This window comes from Mercenaria mercenaria, chromosome 5, assembly GCF_021730395.1.
Source record: "Mercenaria mercenaria strain notata chromosome 5, MADL_Memer_1, whole genome shotgun sequence".
Taxonomy (NCBI): domain Eukaryota; kingdom Metazoa; phylum Mollusca; class Bivalvia; order Venerida; family Veneridae; genus Mercenaria; species Mercenaria mercenaria.
The window spans coordinates 3,894,416-3,919,656 of NC_069365.1; the positions used below are offsets into that span (position 1 = coordinate 3,894,416).

Below are 25,241 nucleotides of genomic sequence, written 5' to 3' on the forward strand. Positions count from 1 at the left end.
AAAGTGTCTGAAATTGTGAAAGTAATTGAAACAATAAGAAGTGAGTACTTCGTAATTAATAAATACAATTAATTAAAATCAAAGCGTCAACGGCAATAATTTAGATAACAATATTCCTAACATATTGAATTGTGTGCATGTCTCTCTAAGCCATGTTCACAATGTCAGATATCATGCTGGAGCTAGTTTTACACAACCATTCAAATCTAAATTTATAATATAACAAACCATGGGGATGATCTGGTAAATACAATTTTATCGCTTGCCAAATATTTCAAAATTAATTGTGTAGGTGTATGCATATAAAATATAGTAGTCTTAGTTTTAGGCGCATTCGATATTTACTGCAGACTATGCTGAACTTAGTCACGTTGCATATTTTCGAATATACTTAAAATTATTAGAAGAAATATCATATATACATGTATATATGATATTTCTTCTAATAATTTCTAGTTTATTCAAATATATATATAATATGATGTGACTTATTTGTTTAGATAAAGATTTAGTCAGGAATTCAACGCATGTATGCATTTTAATGAATTTGCTGTGCGCAGTTTTATGTGACAACAAGTCAAATACAAGTACATTTGTTTCGTCTTTGTGGAACATATTCGACTTGGATATTACTTTTTAAACAGTTACTCTCTCTCACTTGAGCAATAGCTATATTCATAAGGTAGATATTTTTCGATAAGCAATTAATGGTCTGATATAAGTAGATGATAATCAGAAATATTTGACGTTTCGCCAATGTCAGCTGTCGCTCAACTTACTGGTGTCAAGTGATTTAGCCTTTGCGACTAGTGCAGACCAAGATCAACCTGCAATTCCGTAACTGATCATGGTCTACACTGTTCGCTATTCAGTCAGTAAATTTTCATTGAACACCCCTTTGAATAATATGTGGTACTACCAAAATTGAGTGATAAAAGCATAGCTCTGCACATTCGCAGGAATGTCCGATGTGAAACGTAGTTACAACTGCAACGCTCATTGCACCCATGGAGGATGTTGGGGATATTATGGAGCATGCAATGGAGTCTGCTACTGTTATGGGGTAAATAGTATGCCTTTGTTATAACTTAAAAATAGATATGTATACGTACGTATTTTCTTAATTATGGTTCAAGTTTACAAATACATTTTTTGTGTACGTGAAATATATAGTTGATATCTTTATTCATTACTGCTGTTACGACAAGGCCAACCATTGATCTTGCAGTTCATTGCTGAGACGCAACTTGTAATACGTAGGAGACGCCATTTGTATTGTAATTTACGTAGATGTCACTGGTCTTCTAAATTGCAGCGGAGACGCCACGGATCTTTTAGTTTACACAAGAAAGCCACTAATCTTACGTAAGAGATGCCACTGGCCATGTAATTTACGTAATAGATAACACTGGTCTTGTTATTTATGTAAGAGATGTCACTGGTCTTGTATTTTACGTAGATATTACTGGTCTTGAATTTTACGTAGATGTCACTGGTCTTGTTATTTGTGTAAGAGATGTCACTGATTTGGCATTTTACGTAGATATCACTGGACTTGTATTTTACGTAGATATCAGTGGTCTTGTATTTTACGTAGATGTCACTGGTCTTGTATTTTACGTAGATGCTACTAGTTTTGTCATCTACGTATATGATTCTACTATTCTTGAAATTTACGTTTGTAATGCAACTGGTCTTGTAATTTACTGCGAATACGTAACTAGTAGAAGATGCCATTGGTCTTGCATAGCCTGCCCGCTTAGCTCAATAGGGAGATAATGTCTATTTTATTCTTTAATATTTTATCTATGGTTTTCTCTCTTTGTTTCAGTCCGGATACGAGTACAGATGTAATTACTGCGATATCTAAACAACAGCCATGAATATTTAAACAATTGTCATGAACTGAAGTTATATTTAATACATATATCTATCACGAAATATTTGTCTTTTATTCAATTTGCGTTACAAGCCCTTCTTTCGACAGTAATTTCGTTTTATTTTTTTGAATTTCATGTTTCATACACTTTCGGAATTTAAGAGACCTTGTCCCTTTACTTTTCAATACCAAATTGTTCAAGGGATGATTAAGGTCACTGACTTCCAATCACTTGCACCTCAACGATGTAATTCTAACCGGGCGTTGAATTCTTCATGCGAGGAAACCATCCAGCTCGTGTTGAAATAATGCACGGAGGGGCACCTGGGTTCTTCATCCACCATCAAAGCTAGAAAGTCGTCATATGACCTAAATTGTGTCGGTGCGACGTTAAACCCAACAAAAACAAAACAAAATTGGTTATAATAAGTAGGAGCCTAATCTGACTTTCTATGGAAGTATTTGCGTTTGACAATAAATATTGTCCCTGTATATCATAGAAAACACATTAAAAAAGAAAGATTTGTAATAAATGATAATATAATATTTGTCCACACAGTACCACTGATGAAACTGTAATTCCTGGGTATATTTACATTTCAAATAAAAGTATATTTTTACAAACTGAAAGTAAACTTTCAAAATTTCAAAACAGTGAAGTTTCCAGGTTAACGAATTTCATTGCCAGCAATGTTGCCTAATAATAACATTCGTCCTGAATATATAAATTAAAAATGAAATTAATATTTGTTTTTCCAAACTAAAAGATTCTCCCCCGCTTCTCTTCTGAGCGCTCTAAATTGCCGGTCTGCATTGTTTTACAAGAATTCTGATCAACCTAGGCAAGAATTATTGAAATCCAAATACTTCTCAAGAATATTCAATTATTCTCAAGTACTTTTCAAAATGAAACCCATTTTCAAGTACTTAAAGTGTCCTACTTTCCGCGATTATTGCATGGGGAAAGCATGGGGATGAGAGGTGACCCATGGGATAATTTCTCCAAAATCTGAAAAATTCTGAAGAAGACATTTTATGTTTCATTTGACTTAACTTACAATATATTTTCAACCCTCAACATGTAAAAGCAACATAATATTTTAACATCATGCCTATTTAATAGAGCATTACATCAAACATTGTATGATATATCATTCGTTCCTCTATGATATACTAGTAGTTTATCTACTAAACTATGTATAAACATCTTGTGTCTTATAACAGTTACTGTGAAACGTTATGTATGCATAGTCATGGCTATGACTGAGAAAATGAAGGTTAGTTTGTTAACGTATCATATGGAATTGCATTTGTGGAGTGTTAAATACTATGTCTTTATTGTTTGTGATGGTTGCATCAAAACCCTTCATCACAATTTTGGACAAGGCATGTTTAATCAGTTATAAATATTAAAAGGAAAAAAGATATACGAAACAAAAATGCCTAAGGGAGAAAGCTTTTCGGGAGAATCTACGCCTCTTTTATCAAATAGTTCGTCATTTGAACATGAAACGATCGGAGATCATTTGAAACAACCCAACAGTATAGATATAGATCGCTCAATAACGTGTGGAGATGGGACAAAGACAGGCAAAGTAGAATATGAGATATTTACAGCTTCCGGTAAGCACGTGCTTGATCAACCTGAAGAAGTGTCAACAGGAACAACGTAAGCTTAGCTCTTGGAAATATATTTTGTTACGGTGCTTGTTATATTTAGCTTTGTTTGCTTTTGGCCATTTGGCGATGAACTTTACACATAACTGTTAATCAGGAAATTATAAATACTAAAAAAAACACATTTTTTTCCAGTTCATGTGCTGTCAGCTTTGGCATGATAAGTAAGACATTTAATAGAAACAAAATTTTACAGTAACCTAGTGTAGATATATTTGCCGGATTGGGTATGTTTACCAATGAAATGTTTGCGTACATAAAATGAAAATAACCGCATTCTTTAAACGACAAGTAGACCTATATCACTATCATATATTTTTTCCATCCTACTTAGTGACACACGTCAAAGGTAAATATACAGGACACAACACTTACAGACTTGAATGAGGCAAACTTTATTTAGGTACTTCATATCTTCTGACTTTGCATATATTATGAGCAGGATATTTTCGTCCACCTACATATATCTACACACAGTACTAGATATCCATTTAAAATACCTTTAATACTTCTTGAATGAAAACTGACAACCCAGTTGAAAGGGAAAAAAATACAATTAATTGAGATTTTCTCAAAGTTACACATGAGTATTTTCATATTTAAGATTAAACATTTGAGACTTTCATAAACGAAAGACTCGTTAAAATCCCGCATCCTTTAATTGAGAAAGAATGCATCCGAATCTGCAATTTATATATTTCATGAAGACGTAAAACAATTTCAGTTTACCAGGATTAATCAAATCGAAACTATAAGAATCAGAATTTGGTTGTACGTAGCGTGTAGTATATTGCATTTGATATTATTTTGGAAATTTTAACAAAGTTCAATGGTACAGACATTGCAGACATTAATGGTATTAAAAGGATCCACTTTTTTGACATAATATTGTTCCGCATCAATCAATACTAGTTATCATGTTACTTCTAATAAAGACTACATTTTAGGCAAATCCGCATACTTTACAGTCTCGCTCATCATATAGACGAAATGATAAAGGTATGCCGCATTTTAATCGAACTCTGGATAGACAAAGTGTAGTTTAGATAATGTCGATTGTCAAATAATTGTAGATATATCCTGTTACAACGTTAAAATGCTGCCAAAATTGTGTATATGCTATTCAATAGGCGTTGTAAAACAATAGACCAAATATGAATACTTCATCGACAACCGGTACACTGCGTTGAGATATTGTTAGAATAATTACTAAAATACATATAAAGAGGCCAGTGAAAATATCCCACTCGACAGCATCATTGCTGACCTGAACCTTGAGTGAGGAAATAATAATACATCCATTTGTATATAAGAAAAATAAAACAAACATAGATAACAAGATCATTGCAAGTATGCTTAAAAGAAGAAACTTCTCATTGAAATAGAAGTTCATTTGCATTATGATATAGATCTATTATCAGCAAACTTTGTTTCTATTTCTGAAATTATTTGTGACTATTACAGGAATACAGAAAGTTTGATGCATCTGCTGAAGTGTATGATTGGAACTGGAGTTATGGGACTTCCGATGGCTTACAAAAATGGAGGACTTTGGGTGGCTGTTTTTTTTTATAAATCTTACATACGTTTTTATTAATTGATATTTGCTTCATGCAGGATAAATAATCAATATCAAACACTACTGAAAAGTATGAATAAGTCAAAATAACCTAACTTTTCCTAGATACTTCTAAAGTTTTAAAACATCAGCTTCCAATATAGCTGTAGTAATGATAAAAACACCTACGTCCATTTTTCTTTCATTTCTCCGTACTGTGACTTCGTGTTATTTCATTATGTGGTCCTTTGGAAGTTTATTCAATAAATATGTATAATAGAATTCCGCTTCCGCCAGTGCCAGGGGGAGTGGTGTTGCAAAATTCATTAGCTCTAACGAACAGACTCAATCAAACCGTGCTTGCTATTATTTTGCTACCAAAGGGTCTTTTTATCTTTGAATAGACTTTTTTGGAATATGAAAAGCAAGCATTTCATTATATAATATAATTACGAACGTACCCACATGTGAATGTTATTATAGGTTACTGTAGATTCGGACAGTTTTGCTTGACCTTTATTTGGCGATTTTATTGAGTGTTGTCATCATAATATCTATATTTATATTTCATTTTCATAATTTGAGATGGGTTTGGCAGTCGTATCTTTGATGGGAGTTATATGTACACATTGTATGCACATACTTGTTCAGTCTAGCAATGAGCTCAGTATCAGGTAAATTTCTGTTCACTCTATGTAGAATGTTTTGAAGATCATGTATTTCTAAGTTTGTTCATTTAAAAGTTAGAAGATCTGTTTGTCGGGTTATCTGAGAACCTCTGTTGACTTCCAATCATCTAATCCTCATTATTATGGATTAAAGGTGTAAATATATCATGCCTTACGAGGAATCGGTTCTGTCCATACGGCGTGTCTTCCACTGCATCATTAAATGTTTAAAAGATGCCATGTGAATTTATCTTGAACACCTTTCAAGCCGCTTTGTGTCTTTCAGAACAAAGAAAACACATTTAGACTATGCAAGCGTGATAGAAAATGCATGTGACACCAGAAATGACTGGATGAGAAATTGGAGCAACAGTGCCAAGTACGTGCTCACAATGCTCTACTAAAGTCCATACATTTGAAATTAGACATTAAACCGTAACAACTACCCTTTAGATTAAAATTGTCTGTCAATGTTTTATGGTCGTGTATAAAATGTATCTTTTCGATTTAAGTTACACTACACCATCTTGTACTTGTATAGTTTATTACTTCTTACCAGTTATACAGAGCAAATGTTTTCTTGTAGTTCAACTGTTGTCGAACTAGTGATGAATACACGTATATGGTTGTAATACATTTGTTATCTGCAACATTGTATTGTTGAAAAGTAGGCACCTCATATTTTCAAAATGAAAATCACATTAAACAGAAACAGTACAATTATTTCTAAGTCTTTCAAATAAACAAAAGTCGTTTCACAAATTTGTATTCTATAGTGTATACACTAAGTCTTAGTGTTGACGGAAATTTAAGACTTACACTTTTGTTCGTAAAAATGACAAACTTTAAACATAGATGTATCCGTCATTTTACTTTACTCTATCATAAGTGAATCGAAAATGAAAATTGCTTCAGCCACAATACATGTATTTTCTCACCAGAAAGATATGTAGGATATATATTAGTCTAAGTCAATTTAATTGCTTTAAAAGTAAAATCTAACTTTTAACAATTCGATGATAAAGTAATAAAGTGAAGTTTCACTCAGTATTCATAGTGAAAATACTACAATAAATATAATATTTACGAACAGGTGTTATAATACATATTAATAAATGTGTAATTATGTTGTTCAGTAGTATCTAAACCTACAAGTTTACTTAAGGTTTTACGAGCGTCCTGCAGAACGTTCTGCCACTTGGTTCGGATTTCTTAAGTGCTAAGTTTTATCAAAATAATTTTTATTACAAACCTTCAAAGTATCCCCCATTACCCAAACACATTTTTGTAACCTTTTTTTACCCAATCGCGAAAAGCAGATAAAAAGTCAGATAAATAAACACTGATAAATGGCGCTACCAAGAGAACTTCTGGACTTGTATTTCTTTCCAGAAAGCATTTTCTTGCATACCAGACGGGGATTTCCGGTATTTTTACCGGTGCTGGAAAAATCCATCTTACACCCCGGGGTGTAAGATGACTCTCGTGCTTTAAATGACGTATTACGAACTACATATTTGTAGAAGATTTATGTAGTTATTTATATTTTATTTCGAAAAACGGAATAAAAAATCAATACCTTGACAGTTCCTATTAGTTCCTGATAGTATATTTCTCGATTCAAATCACGTTATTTTATCAAAAATTCATAACGTTACGCTGCAACTGATAAAACAAAACCGGAACTAAACATTGTTATTTGTTTTGAAACGTCATGACGTCTTTCCTGTTTACGGACGTTGGTTTCCCGCGCTTTGTTTAAATACGCTGCTATAAGATATAGTTCTAAAAAGAAAGCCGTTCGATTGATTTTATTTTTATTTTTATTTCTTGAAATCGGTATGCAAGAAAAAGATTCTGTCACTGGTTATAGGTGCAGATGAAAATATCGGCTCTCGGGTAACTGTTTAGGCGGTAACTCGGCAGGGAGCCTCGTTACCGCCTAAACAGTTACCCTCGAGGCCGGAAATTCCCATCTGCACCTACAACCAGTGAAAGAATCTTATAGTCTTAAACCTTGGAAATAAAAAAGTCACAGAGACTCAGGTTAGGTGAATAAGGCGAATGGTTTACAACTTCCACCTTTTCAGAAGCCAAAAAAAAAAAAGACTTAACAATCTCGCTCTTTTGAGAGGAGGCGTTGTCGTGTTTAAGATGGACTCCTGACCATCCTTTGCTTGGAAGTTTGTTATTGTAAAACTTTTTCACTTTCTTCAGTACAGCGTTCTTGTAGAATCGTCCAGTGACTGTATGACCAGATGGACAAGGCACTTGAATGACTGGCCCATTAAAATTGGAGAAAATTGCGTACAACATCTTTTTCGAAATAATAGTTCACTTGGCAATACAGGGGCGTTTTTTATCTTTTTACTTCCATTGCTTATTATCAGCCCTTCTCTGTGGCTCAAACATGTGCACCCAGGTTTCGTCATCTATTAGCAAGTTAGAAATAAACCAACTTTCACAGCCTTTGTTTGTTTTCAAAAGTTCCCAGGCACATTTAAGGCGTTGTTTCTTTTGCTCCTCAGTGAGCAAATGAGGTACCCACCTAGCGCAAACCTTTCTCAGGTCTAAACGCTTTTTCAGAAGAATTTGCACACTGCCTTCTGATATGCCAGTATAACTGGCTATGTCTTTCACCGACAATCGCGCCTCCTGTTCGACCACAGCTTTTACAGCAGCGATGTTTGCCTTGGTACATTTTGTAATAGAGGTTTTAGGCCTACCAGAATGGGCATCATCTCCCACAGATAATTTCCCAGCTTTAAAAGCTTTAACCCACCTAAAAATTGTACGCATTGAAATGGCCTTTGGACCATATATATACCAAACAATTCATCAAATATTTGCTTTGAATCTATATCAGCCCGCCCGCTTAGCTCAATAGGGAGAGCGCAGATCTACGGATCTCGTGGTCGCGAGTTCGATCCCTGGGTGGGGCGTATGTTCTCCGTGACGATTTGATAAGAGGCATTGTGTCTGAAATCATTCGTCCCCACCTCTGATTTCTGACAGGTTTGTACAGGAACAGAATCCAGGAACACGGGTGTACGGCGTTAAACCAGTAACAAACAAAATTGAATCTATATCAAGCCTAATGCGGTATTTAATACAACTACGAATTTCAGTCTTTTCGTCCATTTTACAATGTGTCAAGTAAATTGATCAGTGTATACGACTGCACGTATTTCAGTTTGAAATAACTCGGTCATTTGAAAAGCAATTTGCACGAAATAAACGGATATCGTTAGCTATTGTACATACCATTCAAGTGCAATGAAGCGTTTAAAAACACCTTGGATAAAACTATGGATGCCCATTAGTGACAGAACTTTTTGCAGGACCCTCGTATATGTAAAAAGTTTAAGGAAAGCATTGTTAAATAAGTGTAGTAGTTTCTCAGTTGAATTATTATATGTCACAGTCATAGCTTTTTCCACATACAAATAACTTGATACTTTTCTACAGATAAATGATTTGAACATTGACCATAGAACATTTTCTATGATTTCAGAAATTTGGTAAATATACTGTTAATTGTTACACAGCTCGGAATCTGCTGCACTTATATTGTGTTCGTCACCGACAATATTAAGCAAGTAAGTATTTTAGATTAGTATTAACATTGTAAGCGTGAAATATATCCGTCAGTTTGAAAGGTGCCTCGATAATGAGTATCATGAAATAGCTGAAATCAGTTTAGATGCAAAACAGGTATTTTAGTTTTGAGAGTCGACAGGCTTGCATAGTAGCGTTTTAAGATCTTGTTTAAGAAATAATATATCTCATTGTTGAATAAAATCATTGCTTGGAGTTCAGATGCGAAGGAATTATATCACTAGCCACGAGGGCGCGGCGATATAATAATACGCATCTGAACGACAGTGACTTTCTTCAGTACCAAATCACTAAATGAGTTATATTATTTCGATACTAACACGTTACCAAGGATTTTTAAGTAAATTTTTGACGACATTCATCAAACATTTGCCTGTTTTCTGTAGGTTACTTTTCCAGCGCGCCTCTATGCCGTTTAAAGCTATGACGTAATAATTAAGACGTTAGAAAAATAAATTGTTGCATAATAACACACAATTTTCAGCCTTCTTTGTTTAATAGGAGTGTTAGAATAAAGAATATTTAACTCCAGAAAGTATTGAACGTAGTCCGAATACATCCAAAACATGAACGTAAAACAGCTGTTTTGTTTTCAGACGTAGTACTTGAAAATCCAAAGAAAGATAATACAAAAAATGTGTTTAACCTATATTTTATTCAGCATCTTAATTTAATGTTTTCGTCAACTTTACAGAAAAACTTGAATCACCTTCCCTACTGAACTTGCGGTCCAGACGGCCTGTCTGATGTAGACATGTTTGTCAAGATTCGTTTTAATTGCATATTTACCCAAAAATGTGTATATACAATATAAATGTGCAATGATAACTTTTTACATATTGTATAACTATGTATACTGCGCATTCTGTTTTTATTAGTATACGTTTTGCCGCCATGTGCACACGGTCGGAAGATCAGTAGGGAAGGTCATAGAGATTTTCCAAAACGTTGACGAAAACATAAAATAAAAGTGTCTCTGCTATAAGAGACATTAAGTAAATATAATTGGTGCACGATGGGAAACGATTACCAATTGTTCAAAATGCATAAAGCCCAGTTGTCCAATTGCGCGTGGTTAGTATATTTTCTCGTAGAGAAGCTTTCGATTAGTTACATAAGTTTTGAAGTTTTGATTATGTTAGGTTTTCATTTTCTTTAGACAAGAAACGATTGTATGCGATGGAATAAGATATGATTAGTCGGATTTGAATTTTAGAACACCATTCTTATATCAGCTAGGAACTCGTATTTACCATCATTTAAAGAAGTTGTTTGACATATCTTATACATGTTGTATTTTTACAGTGATGTCTTGAGCGAATTTTTGTGCCAAGTTTACTATGCAAAATTATTTTGCTTTTCAGGTTTTGGAACAGGCCGGCCTGGTGCCAATAGATTCCAGAATTTATGTCGTGATAATTTCAGTTCTTCTTGTACCTTATGTAATAGTGAAACAACTTAAAACTCTAGCACCATTTTCTGCATTTGCTAATGTTCTAAACTGTATCGGATTTGTATTGATTTTAGTGAATTTGTTTCAAGACTTACCGGATTATACTGAACGTCCATCTGTTGCAGATATAGGGACTATTCCATTGTTCTTTGCGCAAGCCCTGTTTGCATTTGAAGCTATCGGAATGGTAAGGATAGTTTTACAAGATATAACTCATATAAAACTGTTGAAGTCTCTAAAAATCTGATTTAAGACATTTGTAGCGAGTTACTCTGTGTTACAGACCCTTTTCTTTTATTTTCCCAGTCACCATGTCTTAAATTTTATCAGAGGACACATTTTGCCATCCACATTATGGTATTTCAGTATATACATTGCAAATTAATCAAAACATATTTGTTAGACATATGATAATAAGGAAACGCTTCGCTTTCTTATATAGCCACATCTTTTAGAAGAAGGAACTGTTGCCGCAATTTATTGACTGATAACCATCGTATCAATCTGACTAAAGTACATCTCCTATTACGCTACGCATAGGATCTGACAACGAGCTATTCATGGCCTCGTTCTGACAACCCATCCGCTAGCCAATCAAAAGCTACCTTACAATATCCTGCAAGCTTTAAAAGCCGTGGGTTTTGATATCAACAATTTTTATGTCGAAAGATGTCAGATAGCCGGTTAGCTCAGTCGGTATGGCACTTGCTTTGTAAATGAGAGGTCCCGGGTTCGAGCCCTGGATTAACTGCAAATTTTTCTTACTCTTTGACATTGGAACAAGTTGTCTGGTTGGTTCAAACAAAAATAGATTTGCGAAAATAAAAATAGCAATATTGGAAATCCAAAATATACAGAAGACGAATGTGAAAGGGTCGTTCTCAGATCTTCGTTTAGAAGATCAAGTACTTTAGTCAGATTGACCATCGTATAATTTTGTATTTGTTTAGGTACTACCACTGCATATGAAAATGATTGATAAACCTGCATTTCTCGGCAAAGCTGGGGTGTTAAATCTTGGTCTGACCATAACTATTGCCCTGTACAATGCAGTTGGTTTCTATGGTTTCCTGAAATATGGAGAGGATACACAACCCAGTATCACTCTTAACTTACCTAATGATGAATGGTGAAAATTTTTAATTTTATTTAATTTTTTACCTAAAAATCACATGTAAAAATAGTGGACTAATTAATTGTTTATTATATACAATACTCGTATATCAACCTCATTCTGGCACTGAAATTTTGTTTAAAAGTGGGTTTGTTGTTTCGAAATTTTGTTTAGAAGAGAGTTTATTGTTTCGAAACTTTGTTTAAAAGTATTTGTTGTTTCGATTTTTTTCCCCAAAACTGTGTTTAATGTTTCGAATATATTTTGCATTGCCTATATGCTAACAGTATGAATTCTTCTATTTCAGGCTATATCTTTCTGTCAAAATAATGTTTAGCGTGTCTGTGTACATCACGTTCGCACTGCAGTTCTATGTACCAATGACCATCCTGTGGCCTATAATTGAACATAAAGCTAAGGCGACCGGAAGGTTATTACCAACATATGCTGAAAATGTCTTTAGGTTTTTACTAGTTTTATTGACATGTAAGTATTATCAACATTTTCTTTTTTGCTATTGATAGATTTCCTGATAACATAAAAATACAACCATTCATATTAGTACCTAGATTCTATTTGAATATAATTAAGAAATAATTTATCACAAACAGTGATTTGTCATTAAATAAAACCATTGTTTGGCTTTCAGATATCAGGAGAGCTCAGTCACTTGACTTTTATTTTCTATTCATGACAGGCGGATTATCAGCTCTAGTTCCTCACTTAGACCTACTAATAGCCCTGATAGGAGCGTTTGCGGGCACATTTCTGGCAATCATACTTCCAGCAGTTATAGAACTCTTAACATTCCAATGCAGTATCACAGTCTGGATCAAGAACGGATTCATAATTGGTATAGGATTAACGGGGTTTGCAACTGGAACAGTCACAACCATTATTGAAATTATAAGGACATTTTAAGTGCAATGAACAAGCAGCTCACAAACGAGTACTGACGTCTTATTTACATTAAATATTTCTTTGCTCGTGCAATATTTATCTGGCAAGTACATTATTGAACAGCGTCTGTTCTGCTATTACAGGACAACCTTTAACAATAGCATTATTATATTAATAAATGCGTTATCATGCCATAACTCTTCATTTAGTGTGTTCTGAACTCTTCCGTATATATCACATGCATGATTTGAACGCTTCAATTCCCAATGAAGTGAAACGGAACTTCTTAAAAGCTGATTATATACACGGAGAAATTGTGCTAAATGGATTGGGTGAAACATTTAATATCTTACCGCGTTTTGTTTAAATACTTAAAAGCTGGAAGGCCAAAATAAACATAGATCGGAATAAAAAGAAAACGTTGCTGTAAATGACCAACATGGTGCAAAGCCATTATTGTCACGAACACGTGCCTAGAATTATGCATATCATTTTTATGAAATTTTTAGTATACGATGTGTTCAAATATAATTGAAATAGATGCGTTAAAATCTGTTAAACTTAACGTATGGAGATCGTGGTCTTGCCATGTTAAGAGTTTTCTTCATTGTCAGTAAACTTTGGAATGATTTGCGTTATTGTGTATGTGTTTAAGTAGCTCTTCCTACAGAACTAAAAGGCAAAGTGTTTCGGTACAATTACGGTACTATGAAACGGAAAGCCATATGAAAACGGGTAATTGTTGTTTGTTGTTTTGTTCCTCAAAACACCTTAGATTATCTAAGTTAGCTTGTTAAACCTTTGTTTCATAGTTTGCAGAATTTTAAACCAAAATCCAGATTTATGGTGTTAAGATAATTATTTCGTGTCTGGGTAAGTATTGATCTGGCTGGTACTGATCTGAACCTTTTTGGTATTTTGACATAACAATTCAAGCTTAAAACAACTTCTATTTTTCTTAGGCAAGTCACAATAAAAGGACATATTCCGTATTTGTCAGTTTTTTTTTCTCTTCTGTGGCAATGTGTCCTATCTGTGTTTTAGTAATGCTAGTTGTCATGTAACAATGTGTCTAACCCGTGTTTGTCTAGTAATGTTTGTTGTCCTGTAACAATGTGTCTTACCCGTGTTTGTCTAGTAATGTTTGTTGTCCTGTAACAATGTGTCTAACCCGTGTTTGTTTAGTAATGTTTGTTGTCCTGTAAAATGTGTCTAACCCGTGTTTGTCTAGTAATGTTTGTTGTCCTGTAACAATGTGCCTAACCCGTGTTTTGTCTAGTAATGTTTGTTGTCCTGTAACAATGTGTCTAACCCGTGTTTTGTCTAGTAATGTTTGTTGTCCTGTAACAATGTGTCTAACCCGTGTTTTGTCTAGTAATGTTTGTTGTCCTGTAACAATGTGTCCTACCTGTTTTTAGTAATGTTGTTGTCTGTAACAATGTATCTAAGCCCGTGTTTGTCAGTAATGTTTGTTGTCCTCTTACCCGTGTTTGTCTAGTAATGTTTGTTGTCCTGTAACAATGTGTCTAACCCGTGTTTGTCTAGTAATGTTTGTTGTCCTGTAACAATGTGTCTAACCCGTGTTTGTCTAGTAATGTTTGTTGTCCTGTAACAATGTGTCTAATCCGTGTTTGTCTAGTAATATGTGTTGTCCTGTAACAATGTGTCTAACCCGTGTTGTCTAGTAATATTTGTTGTCTTGTGGCAATGTTTGTGTGTTCTGTGTTTGTCTGGCAATTTGTGTGATCCGTGTTTGCTTAATAATATTTGTTGTTCTGAGGCAATATGTGTGATCCGTGTTTGTTTAGTAAAGCTTGTTGCTCAGCGGCAATTTGTCTGACCCGTGTTTGTCTTGTAATGCTTATTGTTCTGTGCAACAATTATCTTTTAGTGTTCTGTGACGATGAACGTGTTCCGTGTTTTCCGCGAAGAAGGATTTGCAGTCAGCTCTCGCACTTGAATTTTGTACTGTATATAGCGTTTTCAGAAATTCCGTTTTATATTATTATCTATTAAAACTCTGCACGATCTGAACAGAAGATGAAGGCAATAGACAGTTACTCTGACTTTGTGTGATGGACACATCAGTAACAATGTTGAAATCTTTGTTCAATATATATCAAATATGAATTTACGTTATATGTTGAAACACAAATATATTCTCCACGTTGAAATTCATACGTAAGAAATTATATTCAAATCCAGCAGTTATCTTTTTGTAACGTTATCTATATGCACTATAACAAAAGTCATACTGTTACCCATGAACGTGTGAGATATGCTTTGCAATCCAATCATATTAAATATTTGACAGTGACTTGTTGCCGCACAACATATGTTCTTGTAAGCTGAATAGACGGAATACGCCCAAAATAAATAGCCCTTTTCATTAGTCCAACATACAGTATTTAAAGTGGTTTATTTGGAAATATACGTAAACAGGTTATATATACTCTGGTAATATGAACATGGGCAAAAAGTGACATAATCCAACCAATCCATCAACCTTGCATAATATATATTCGTGTTAAACTTGAGATTACAAACCACATTTTTTTCAGTTGATATGGCAGGTGTTAAAAATCTATGATCCAAATAAAAGTGGCAAAAGCCAGTCAGCGATCTTCTACACGGTCAGACACTTAAATTACATGTACACGTACTTCTCAGTAAAGCTATACAACCGGTTCTTTCCGACTTCTATATCATTATAAATCCGAGGAATACGGAATACAATATTAAATACATCTATTTTTTCAAAACTGGCTTTTGCAGTAGTACAACAATCAGAAACTCAATATGTAAAAAACAACAAAAAAAAAAAACAACAACAACAATGCCTTGTAATTCCAAAGCAATTAAGATACAGCTGACAACAAATAGATACTTATAGTGTGCTCATATATGTCAACGTCCCAGAATAAATACCGTTAGTGAAAAACGGTCGCTTGAGAAAACTAAACACGTTTATTTTGATTACCTGTCCATAGCTATACTGCAAAGTAACAGCTAAACAATTTGAATACTGACATTGTATTAATCCTACCTTCATGCAAATTAAAGGCAAAAATCGGGGTTTCGCTTTATCAGTTCAGTGACTTGATAAAGCTTGGCGGAATACTTACTATTTTTTATCTCGGCCAGAAACTCGACTTTATTTTCTTCGACTCACTTAATTAATTTAAATTTATAAGACAGTAACCTAATGTTCTCTTTATTTTTTTAAAGGGATCTTATCAAGTCGTAAAATGCAGATACGACCTTTTGCTTCAAAGTTTAACGTATGTAATAAACATGACCACTATCAACTAAATGTCACTCTTTGGTTCAATAATCGCGGTTGTACATACATTTCTGGACGTTTAGATTATTGTCCTCTGAATGTAGTTTACGAGAATGAATAAATCGTCATAACTTCTGGGACGCCCATACATTTCTAATCACGGTATATCAAGTCAGTCTCCAGACTGTTTGCATTTTGTCAGAAGAACACGTACAATTTTGCCAACATGAAACATATCACCTTGTGTATCCTCCGCTGAAGTTGCCATTCGAGGTTCTATTTCTATACGGACGTCACCGCTAACCTGAAAATGACACGAACAACTTGAAAACTTATATCTAATGTTATGTTAAAAAGTTGATATTTTTCTGGACATGGCAGTCTGACGACAGGTGAGAGGTTCAAAACGAGTGATCATTACATTTATTTTTGTAAAAGATGACCGTAGGCTGAAAAACAGAATGCATATAATATTGCTTTTTCTCATAGCCATAATTACATTAAATATAAATTACATTGAAGAAAAGATATGCTATCAATTTTCCATTAAACAAGCAATGTAATAAATCGAAACTGAATGATACATATTATCTCTCGGACGAAAGGAAAAGAGTCCCCTGACTTCTCGATAAATTCCAATCAAATACTGTTTAAGAGGGATCAATGTATCGACTCCTTTGAGATAAATAAAAAAATGACCGATTCAAGTTTAAGGATGCTTTGCATTCAACAGCTTTATGGGATACAAATTAAAAAAGATGGATTTTCAGTTCTAAATCCAAACAAAAGTGTTTTTTTTATTCAGGCTACTGTTATAATAGACAAGACTTCACTCAAGTCAAAAAATAGTCAAAAGAAATACTTCTAAAGGCTACGCTGAATGTCTTTTACAATATTTTGTGCATTGTTAAAAAGGGATTGAGGGTCATTTATCAATAACATGATATTTAATATTTTAGTTTTATGGAAATAAATATTTGTATTACAATTGAGGTCCCTCAAATAAATACAAAATACACAGCCGGCTTATATAATGTATAGAATAGGTATTTGCTGGTATACAGTTATTTGATTCAGTACCTTTCCCTTGTTAACACTGAGACAGACGGTGTCTGTGTTTAGATCCCCAACCACCAAGGAACTGTTATGAAGAACATCGAGACACTTGGCTAGTTGCCTGACTGCTTTTATCACGCTGGTCGGTGTCAGTCTACAATCCATTTTAAGTATGGAACTTATACTCTCATACGACGTTTGGGATCTTCGAACACTGAAATGCCTGCTTACACGCTGGAAATTTAGGATTTGTGTACCAAGTTCTGTGAATGAAAGATACGGAATTTTCAGCTGAAGGATGGCTAGTACAGATATAAAGGAACAGAAACTTACATATGGCTTAAACCAGAATTCTGAAATAAATGTAAGATTTGTACTGGTCAAGTCCACAGTCATGTCATGTTCAAAGTATGGTACAAACATTTCTGTTTTATATCTGCTGTTTGTTTTACAAATCTAAATATATTTCATATTGTTTTAATACAAAACGGTGTACTCGAATATATAGTACTAGATCTGACGTATCGGTACATTTCTTACCTTTTGTCATCTCAGTTCTAGATTGTTCGTCAGTACTTGGATTAAATGTCTGTAATAAATAAAATACATTATAACTGATGTCAAGAGATTTATAAAAAAGTAAAATGCAGTGTCACAACAATAAAAATTCTAAAGTAATTTACTGAAAAAAATCTGCAGCATTTAGTCATTATATAATTTGTGTATCTTTATTTCATTTAGATATACGACATCGTTATCTGAAAGAGTGCTGAACTACATGCAGATACATAGCCAATATTTCAATTGGTAAATGCATTGAGGTACATAATTAACTAAAAGAAACGGGCTATAACTGAATCCATTGAAAACATTTTATCCGCATTTTATGATAACTGAATTAAGATAAAAAAGCAGCTATTTTATTACTGTACAACCTTTCTGCCAATGATTGAGCTGACTGTGTAAAGTATCGGATTCAGTGCAGAATTGATTGGCAAGATGAACACGGCAGACCAAGCGTAGACATCTCCAGAAATTACGTGACCATTTAATGCCATCATACCTGAGACAGAGTATAACATTTCATAACGAAGACGATAGACAAACTTACCAAACTATGGAATGAATGTCACATGTAGTTTTTAATGCGATGATACTGCCACAATTTCATTCGATATTACTGCCATATTTTATGTTTTATCTCAATTATTATTTTTAATTTGTAACTGAATTATGGAATAAACCACACGTAAAAATTGGAAGGAGGGTTGATGTGTTGCCATATTCATTACCTTTCACGAACAGACTCAATTAACCAGAGTCTGTTATCAAGTTTCTTGGTTGCGTTTTGTGCTTTCAATTAATATCTCTATTGATTGTATTAACAGTACTAGCATAAGACAATCAGTTCAGTCTAAACCTGTCTGTTCAGCCCAATTAGCATTAAGATATTAAGGTCAGACACAACGCTTGTAAAAATGTAAAAACTTTGATGTCAAATATTTATTCAATCAAAGTCATCAATAATTTGCAATAATACATAGAACAAATGTAATAAATTTTAAAAGGATTTAAGCAAATTCTTGTTTTCCTTTAATAAGATACTTACCCATCACACCGATTGGGAACCAGCACAAAAAGTCAGTCAGTACTACAAGCAGAAGATTGCGAGCAACCTTCAGGTCATTCTTTCTTCCTGCAGTTGTTTTTTCCATTCCACCACTAACGTTTCGTATTTCCATGAATATAGACCATTGACCAAAGGCTACCAAGACAAACGTAGCAAAGTTCAGTCCGACAAATATAGCTACAGAGTATACCCATCCTGGTGGCCGGTCCCGTGTCAGTGGTAAAGCGATACAAACACCCGATTTGGTGTAGAATTTGTTCTGAAAGTAACTCTCGTACGCAACTGGTAAAACAGCCAAAAATATTGAAACAAACCAGACGACTCCGGCGCAAATGACAGACTTCCGTTTGTTAAATCTTACTTGTCCGAATGGAAATTTTATGACAAAAAGCCTGTCCATTGTAATGAGACAAAGAAAGAATACACTGGCCTCGGATGATACTGTTGACAGAACTCCTGCGAGATTGCACCACGCACTATTTCTCCAGTAGTCATCCATGAATATGTATCTGAAATTTAGTATGATTCACGCAATAATGTAAATAAAACATGCAAACAATTCAATGTTTTGTTTACCTAAACGTAATACATAAAACGAATGCACATACAGGGCCTTCCCAATCATGAAAACTATATACTATTTCGGGATATCTTTTTGTATTCATGAAAACCGTCGCTATATTTTCGCTAAGGTTTTCATGAAAGATAAAATGTAAGGGAAGATTTTCCGGAAGCACAGAGCATCAAAATCGTAAAGTTGTTGCAATTTAACGCCAATATGATAAATATAGAAATTTCCAATTTAAAACACTGTCAGGTAATCGCATGAAGTTAAACACGTCAGTCATGCTGTACACGCGCTAACCTTGTTTATTTTTTTATTTTGAATAATAACTTACCGTTTCCTGAACACAGCATCCGCAACAGCAATTATAAGAAGATACACACCCATCAGAAAATCAGCAACAGCTAAGTTGGTAACAAATATTCCAAAGCCAAGTCGTAACCTTGCACGGTCGTACATCAGTCTATACAATATTGTCAAAGCGTTACCAAGCAACGCAGACAGTCCTATTAACCAAAGCATAGTCTGAAGTGCTGATAACCTCATTAAATCTTCACAGGATGAGAACTCATCTTTCGGGGGATAACATCCTTCCTCTGGCAAGTAAGTTGGCCTGATACAACAAAATTTAAACGCAGGTGTTCTTAGTGTTTGTAACGCATTAACGCCGGTGAATATTTCTTTTCGAAATAATGAAATTCTATTTTGTTCAAAGCTTATTCTTTCTACAGCTAGATTTCGGAAAGCAAAATCTTCTATTTCCTCAATGCTGTTGTTAGACAAATCAATACTTTGCAAAACTAGACCAGAAAATGTATCTGCCGTTATCTTTGTCAGTCGAGCTCCCGCAAAGTTCAAATCATGAATGTTTGATAACGCCTCAAACGCCCCAGGTTGTATCGTCGATAGGTCCCAGTTACCTTCCAGCCTAAGAACTCTCAAGTATTTCAAATATGAAAATGTTTGTTTTTGTATGACCGTTATGGAATTGTAACTTAAATCAAGAGTGACGAGATTTTTTATTTTTCTAAAAGCAAACCGTGAAACTTCATTGATACTGCAAGAAGAAAGATTCAATGTCACAAGCACCATGATGTCTAAATATGAACCCTTTAATACATTATGCAGGTCATTGTTAAAGCTCAGATCAAGTTGTCGAGTTGTTACTGAAATCGTACTCAGTCGCATTACGTTAAACCCGCTGTCACTACAATTCGCTATATAACCTATACACGAGCAGTTCACTGGGCATATGAAGTTACACAGTTGTTCATCATCTCCGTGTTTGCACTGTGTCTGTCCGTCACAAACTTGATTCAGTGGTATACACATCTTACTCCATTTGCATTTATATCTGTTATGGCATTTGACTTTTGTTCTTGCTGTAAAGTATAAATATTGATATTTATTTATTGCTTTTGCATATCACTTTTCATTTCTGAAAACGACATAGTCTCAGGCAATATCTTTTGTAATGTTATAAATGTATCTTTTTGTCATTCGGTGTTTAATTACACGTTAAAACAAGGCGAGTATTAGGTAAAACATAACGCCATTTAAAAAGAAACCATTTCCATATGTTAGCATATAATTCTCACCCTGTGACATACACACACAATGAATATTAATTTATATAGAAAATAAACAATGACAACGTAACTTTGTTTACTGTTACCATGGAAATAAATCATGCTAAATACATATTTAAACCAAGATATCTTTTGACTTACTTTCGAAGGAAAATGTTACAAAGGGCAAATGAAGTTATTCAATTGTTTTTTTGAAAAAATAACATTTTTAAAACGCCTGTTGACATTATAGACAAAATGTTATAATAGTTTAGGAGAATATGTGTGCATGTTTATACCACGCTATCGATACATGTCACGCACTAGAAAATATGCATTACCAATGGAATAAGAGACACATGACATAACTTACTTTAAATGACAAACATTAAGAACTATAAATGATTTTCACACTGAAGAAATGTAGGAGCGCTAAATTCATTTGTGGCAAATATTTCATTTTTGCAACTTGTATGCAAGTAGTTATCAGTATTCATTAAATCCAATCTAATATTGATAATACTGGTTTCTTTTGTGACCTTAGTCACAGGTGGATGTGAAGCTCGTGCTGTCATTCATTCAAATACAGAGTTACTGATATGTTTCTGCAAACGTTAAGCGTTAATAAATCTTAATAAATCTTGAAGTTGATAACAAAATTTTGAAAAACAATTTGTAAAAAATGTCTGAGATTTCTACATTTAAACGCCATTACCGACCTTTATTCCTTTTAGACGGGATATTTAGTAATCCTTATCTGCAATCGAATTTCTGAATATCCGAATAAAGCTCATCATAATACGAATCACGCTTTAAATACCACAGGAAAATGCACAAAAAAATACAACTATTTCTTTTTATCTATTTTAAAAAGATGATAAATATACAAATTACGCAATTCTTCCTGAAAAAAAAATCTTTCGATGATTAGATGTAGCGTTGTTAATGGTCTTGAATGTATGAACATGACAGACACGATCAATACTGAGAAGAATATATATTTGTAATGTCCATTTCTAAACATTTCTCGTGATACAAAAGCATGTTTTTGCCTTATAAATAGACCACAAATGAAACACCTTATTTATGCACAGACAATAGGCACTTTTCTTATTTAAACATGTATCACTGCCATAAATCAACCCTTCCTAATTCGTATTTCAAAACGGGTATCATATACTAGTTAACGCTTTAGACCACACGGCCACGATAGAAAATTCAAATAAGTAGATAAGCATGGATAATGTTTATAGTTCACAGAAATGTTAACTCCGGCGACTTATGCAAAATGTAAACATAATGTAGCAGGGCATCAAAACCTCAGGTTTCTTTAAGAAATAGCATTTTTATTCGATTCCCTGAAGATGTTTGTAATATAGGAAACCCGTATAAGTACCCGGTTATCACGGGCGTTTTTATGGTATATCTCCTCAGATTATCAACAGATGATTTAAACTTATAAGCATGTTTTAGAAAATTAGGCATTTTAGCAATGATTGGAAAAACATTTAAAATCATATTAAAATGTGGGAAACTAACCGGACCAATTCAGGAGGTCGTACACGCAACTTGCAGAGAAAGAAATGTTTCTTATATATACCTGAAGTTACTGATGTGTTTTTTGAACCCACAGCGGTCTCATAAAGGCAATGTGTTAAACTTAAAATAATGTATTTCAACATTTTTAGCATGAATCTATTAGCCTAAAGTAGTAAAAATTGTAGAATTCATACAAAACCTCTGCAAAATTCTGGAAAGAATTCTGCTCCCATTGCGTTTAGGATACTCCATCTTTTTACAAACACATCTGACACTTGTGACATAGATTCTTCTGTAAAGTCGTTTGCTCGCCTTTCCATTATACGGTAGATTGTTAGATTTAAATCAGCCAAATTTACTTTACCAAACAGCGTGTTAAAAAGCGTTTTTGAAACGTCATTATCGTCTTGAATGTAAATCAATCCCCTTGTCTTTTCCGCTGATAGTTTGATATATCTTATAAAGTTCTTGGCCATTACATTATACTGACATTCTTGAATACGATTTAAGGCCACCATTGGCTGCATTACAGTGTCAGTTATTTGCAAAACAATATCACCAAGATTGAAATCCTGTAACGGCCGCACCACAACAAAACTCAATGTCCTGATGGTATTAGTCGCAGTCGAAAATTGTTTCGCAAAGTTGTAAACATCCAACTTTTGCATATATGTGCTCTCAGAATCGTATAGTAACAACACTTCATTTTCATTCTCTTCACATCCTGTTATATAATATAAAATAGTATCTTCGATAAACCAGATAGTGGAACTCCTTGAAAAAAGTAATAATAATAATACAACGACAAATATATGTGGTGTCTAAATCATTTCTATTTTACAAAAAAATTTGCGCTTACGTTCCCTTCCATATTCTAATGCACATTTTAGATATTGCTAATCTCAGAATGTTAAACACGTAGACACAAGCATTTGTATATAGCTTGTGCAAGTGCGGTGGTCAAACCGGACTTGTGACACCGTTTGCCGCAAAAATAACGCTACAGTACAAACTGTATTATTTAGAAGTAACAATTGTTACTAGTACTATGATAAAGAGGGAAAAAGGTACTAACCACAGCCATCTTCGTCTTGCCCTCCTGGACACTGAACTTCTCCGTCACAAACAAATCTTAACGGTATACAATAACTTCCTGGACATTTTACAGTTCCCTCTTGGCAAACATGGTTCTCTGTCATGAATAATACAAACAGGTTGCGAATAGCTTATAAACGTAAATATACATTGCAAAGTCAGTCTAGAATACAGTCTTTTTCCAGAATTAGAACCATATTAATAACCAGAATTCTGTCGGTAATCCCTTTGTCTGCTGCCGTACACATTGCAACAACCGGATGTAATTATTTGTTTTTACATATTTATCAAATATCATATGTCGCTCTATACATATGCTATATATGCTTACTTCAAAACATTTTTCTGTTATATAAATAAATTTAGGTTGGAATATTTGTGTACAAAATCCAAAATGCAACTACACAGGTGATTTCAACTTTTAAGGGGACATACACAATGCAAACAATTTTATCAGGCACGGCAGTTAAAACTTTAACGACGGATAACAGTAGATGTTCACCACAACATTAAACGTATTTTGTAAAGCAAAACTATGTTTTCAAACAGCCAGATTAAACTACTATATCATATTTAAGATAGTTAACCCGTAACTCGGCATTTAACATGTATTAGGCAATTCGGCATACCTCATACGTAAATGCAGCTCAACGCAAAGAATGCTTTCCGTAAACAAGGAGAATGCCGGAATTTGATATGGAGAACACTTAATTTGCAGATTGCCATTACGGATAAACTACCTTAAATCTTAAATGAAACATGGTATTTACATTAGTCTTAATAATTTCACGAAGGCATTTAAGAAGTGAAATACTTTTTCAGTGTTCATGCGAAATAAACCGACAGCATAGCATCGGCAAATCCATGAAAATGTTTCATTTCTTTTATTTACATTATACATTTGTATTTCCTTTCCACTTGTAAACAAGATTATATTATAAATTCCACTCATTCTGATGCATTTAACATTAAAATCAGTTTCCCACTAATGCTGTACACCAGACGGAACACTGCGACGTCATTTAAGGAACGTTCTCCCTGACTATACGCGGACGTCGTCAAAACAGCGCCCCGTTATCACTAAGCAGCGTTGACCTAACTTTCCCGCCTTTTCTTCAGCTGTTCATACGAAACGAACGACGTAATTTTTTCAATGGAAAAGAATAGGGCGAATGTAAATATTATTTTAATATAAGTCAAATCTAGATACATTGCTAACACCGAATATGCCTTTACTTGAATTTCATCTATAAGTAAAGATTTATATATCATTTGCTAGACCTACTACGGAAGCATACATGTAAATGACTACATAATATCAATGGTTTGGGATAGTAAGGTTGCACGTGACAATGAATAACAAAGTTACTGATCAGACATGATGTCGAGACAAACGAACGAAAGGTCGGGGGCATGAAAGTAATAATTACAATATAGCAAAACTTTTCTACAATATTTGTACCCCCCGAACAACGAAGTTATTTGGGGGGGGGGGGGGGGGGTATACTGGTTTCAGGTTATCTCTGTCTGTCCGTCTGTCCGTAGACACAATCTTGTGCACACCATCCTCATCCCCTTGACACAATTTAATAAAACAGTAGTTGTGCATGATGCATGTTAGGTTTTTTCGTGGGGTAC

General features: G+C 34.0%; 2 protein-coding genes across 3 annotated transcripts in view; one reads left to right on the forward strand and one right to left on the reverse strand.

Annotated features, from left to right (window-relative positions):
* Nucleotides 1–3,109: 3,109 nt before the first annotated feature.
* LOC123558747 (proton-coupled amino acid transporter 2-like) lies at nucleotides 3,110–13,498 on the forward strand. Its single transcript, XM_045350612.2, has 9 exons — nucleotides 3,110–3,548; nucleotides 5,021–5,111; nucleotides 5,700–5,788; nucleotides 6,069–6,161; nucleotides 9,297–9,381; nucleotides 10,765–11,040; nucleotides 11,804–11,982; nucleotides 12,275–12,453; nucleotides 12,665–13,498. Exons 1-9 carry the CDS (start codon nucleotides 3,319–3,321, stop codon nucleotides 12,886–12,888), a joined length of 1,446 nt encoding a protein of 481 aa, XP_045206547.2. The 5' UTR covers nucleotides 3,110–3,318; the 3' UTR covers nucleotides 12,889–13,498.
* Nucleotides 13,499–15,693: 2,195 nt separating this feature from the next.
* LOC123558066 (uncharacterized) overlaps nucleotides 15,694–25,241 on the reverse strand; it is a 77,391-nt gene continuing 67,843 nt past the window's right edge. For both annotated transcript variants that reach the window (XM_053542531.1, XM_053542530.1), the window contains exons 43-50: nucleotides 23,584–23,700; nucleotides 22,708–23,232; nucleotides 19,736–20,783; nucleotides 18,816–19,345; nucleotides 18,142–18,269; nucleotides 17,747–17,795; nucleotides 17,231–17,469; nucleotides 15,694–16,454 (exon numbers count right to left, since the gene is read on the reverse strand). In XM_053542531.1, coding sequence (XP_053398506.1) covers nucleotides 16,323–16,454; nucleotides 17,231–17,469; nucleotides 17,747–17,795; nucleotides 18,142–18,269; nucleotides 18,816–19,345; nucleotides 19,736–20,783; nucleotides 22,708–23,232; nucleotides 23,584–23,700 — 2,768 coding nt within the window. In that variant the 3' untranslated portion in view covers nucleotides 15,694–16,322. The remainder of the gene's footprint in view (nucleotides 16,455–17,230; nucleotides 17,470–17,746; nucleotides 17,796–18,141; nucleotides 18,270–18,815; nucleotides 19,346–19,735; nucleotides 20,784–22,707; nucleotides 23,233–23,583; nucleotides 23,701–25,241) is intronic.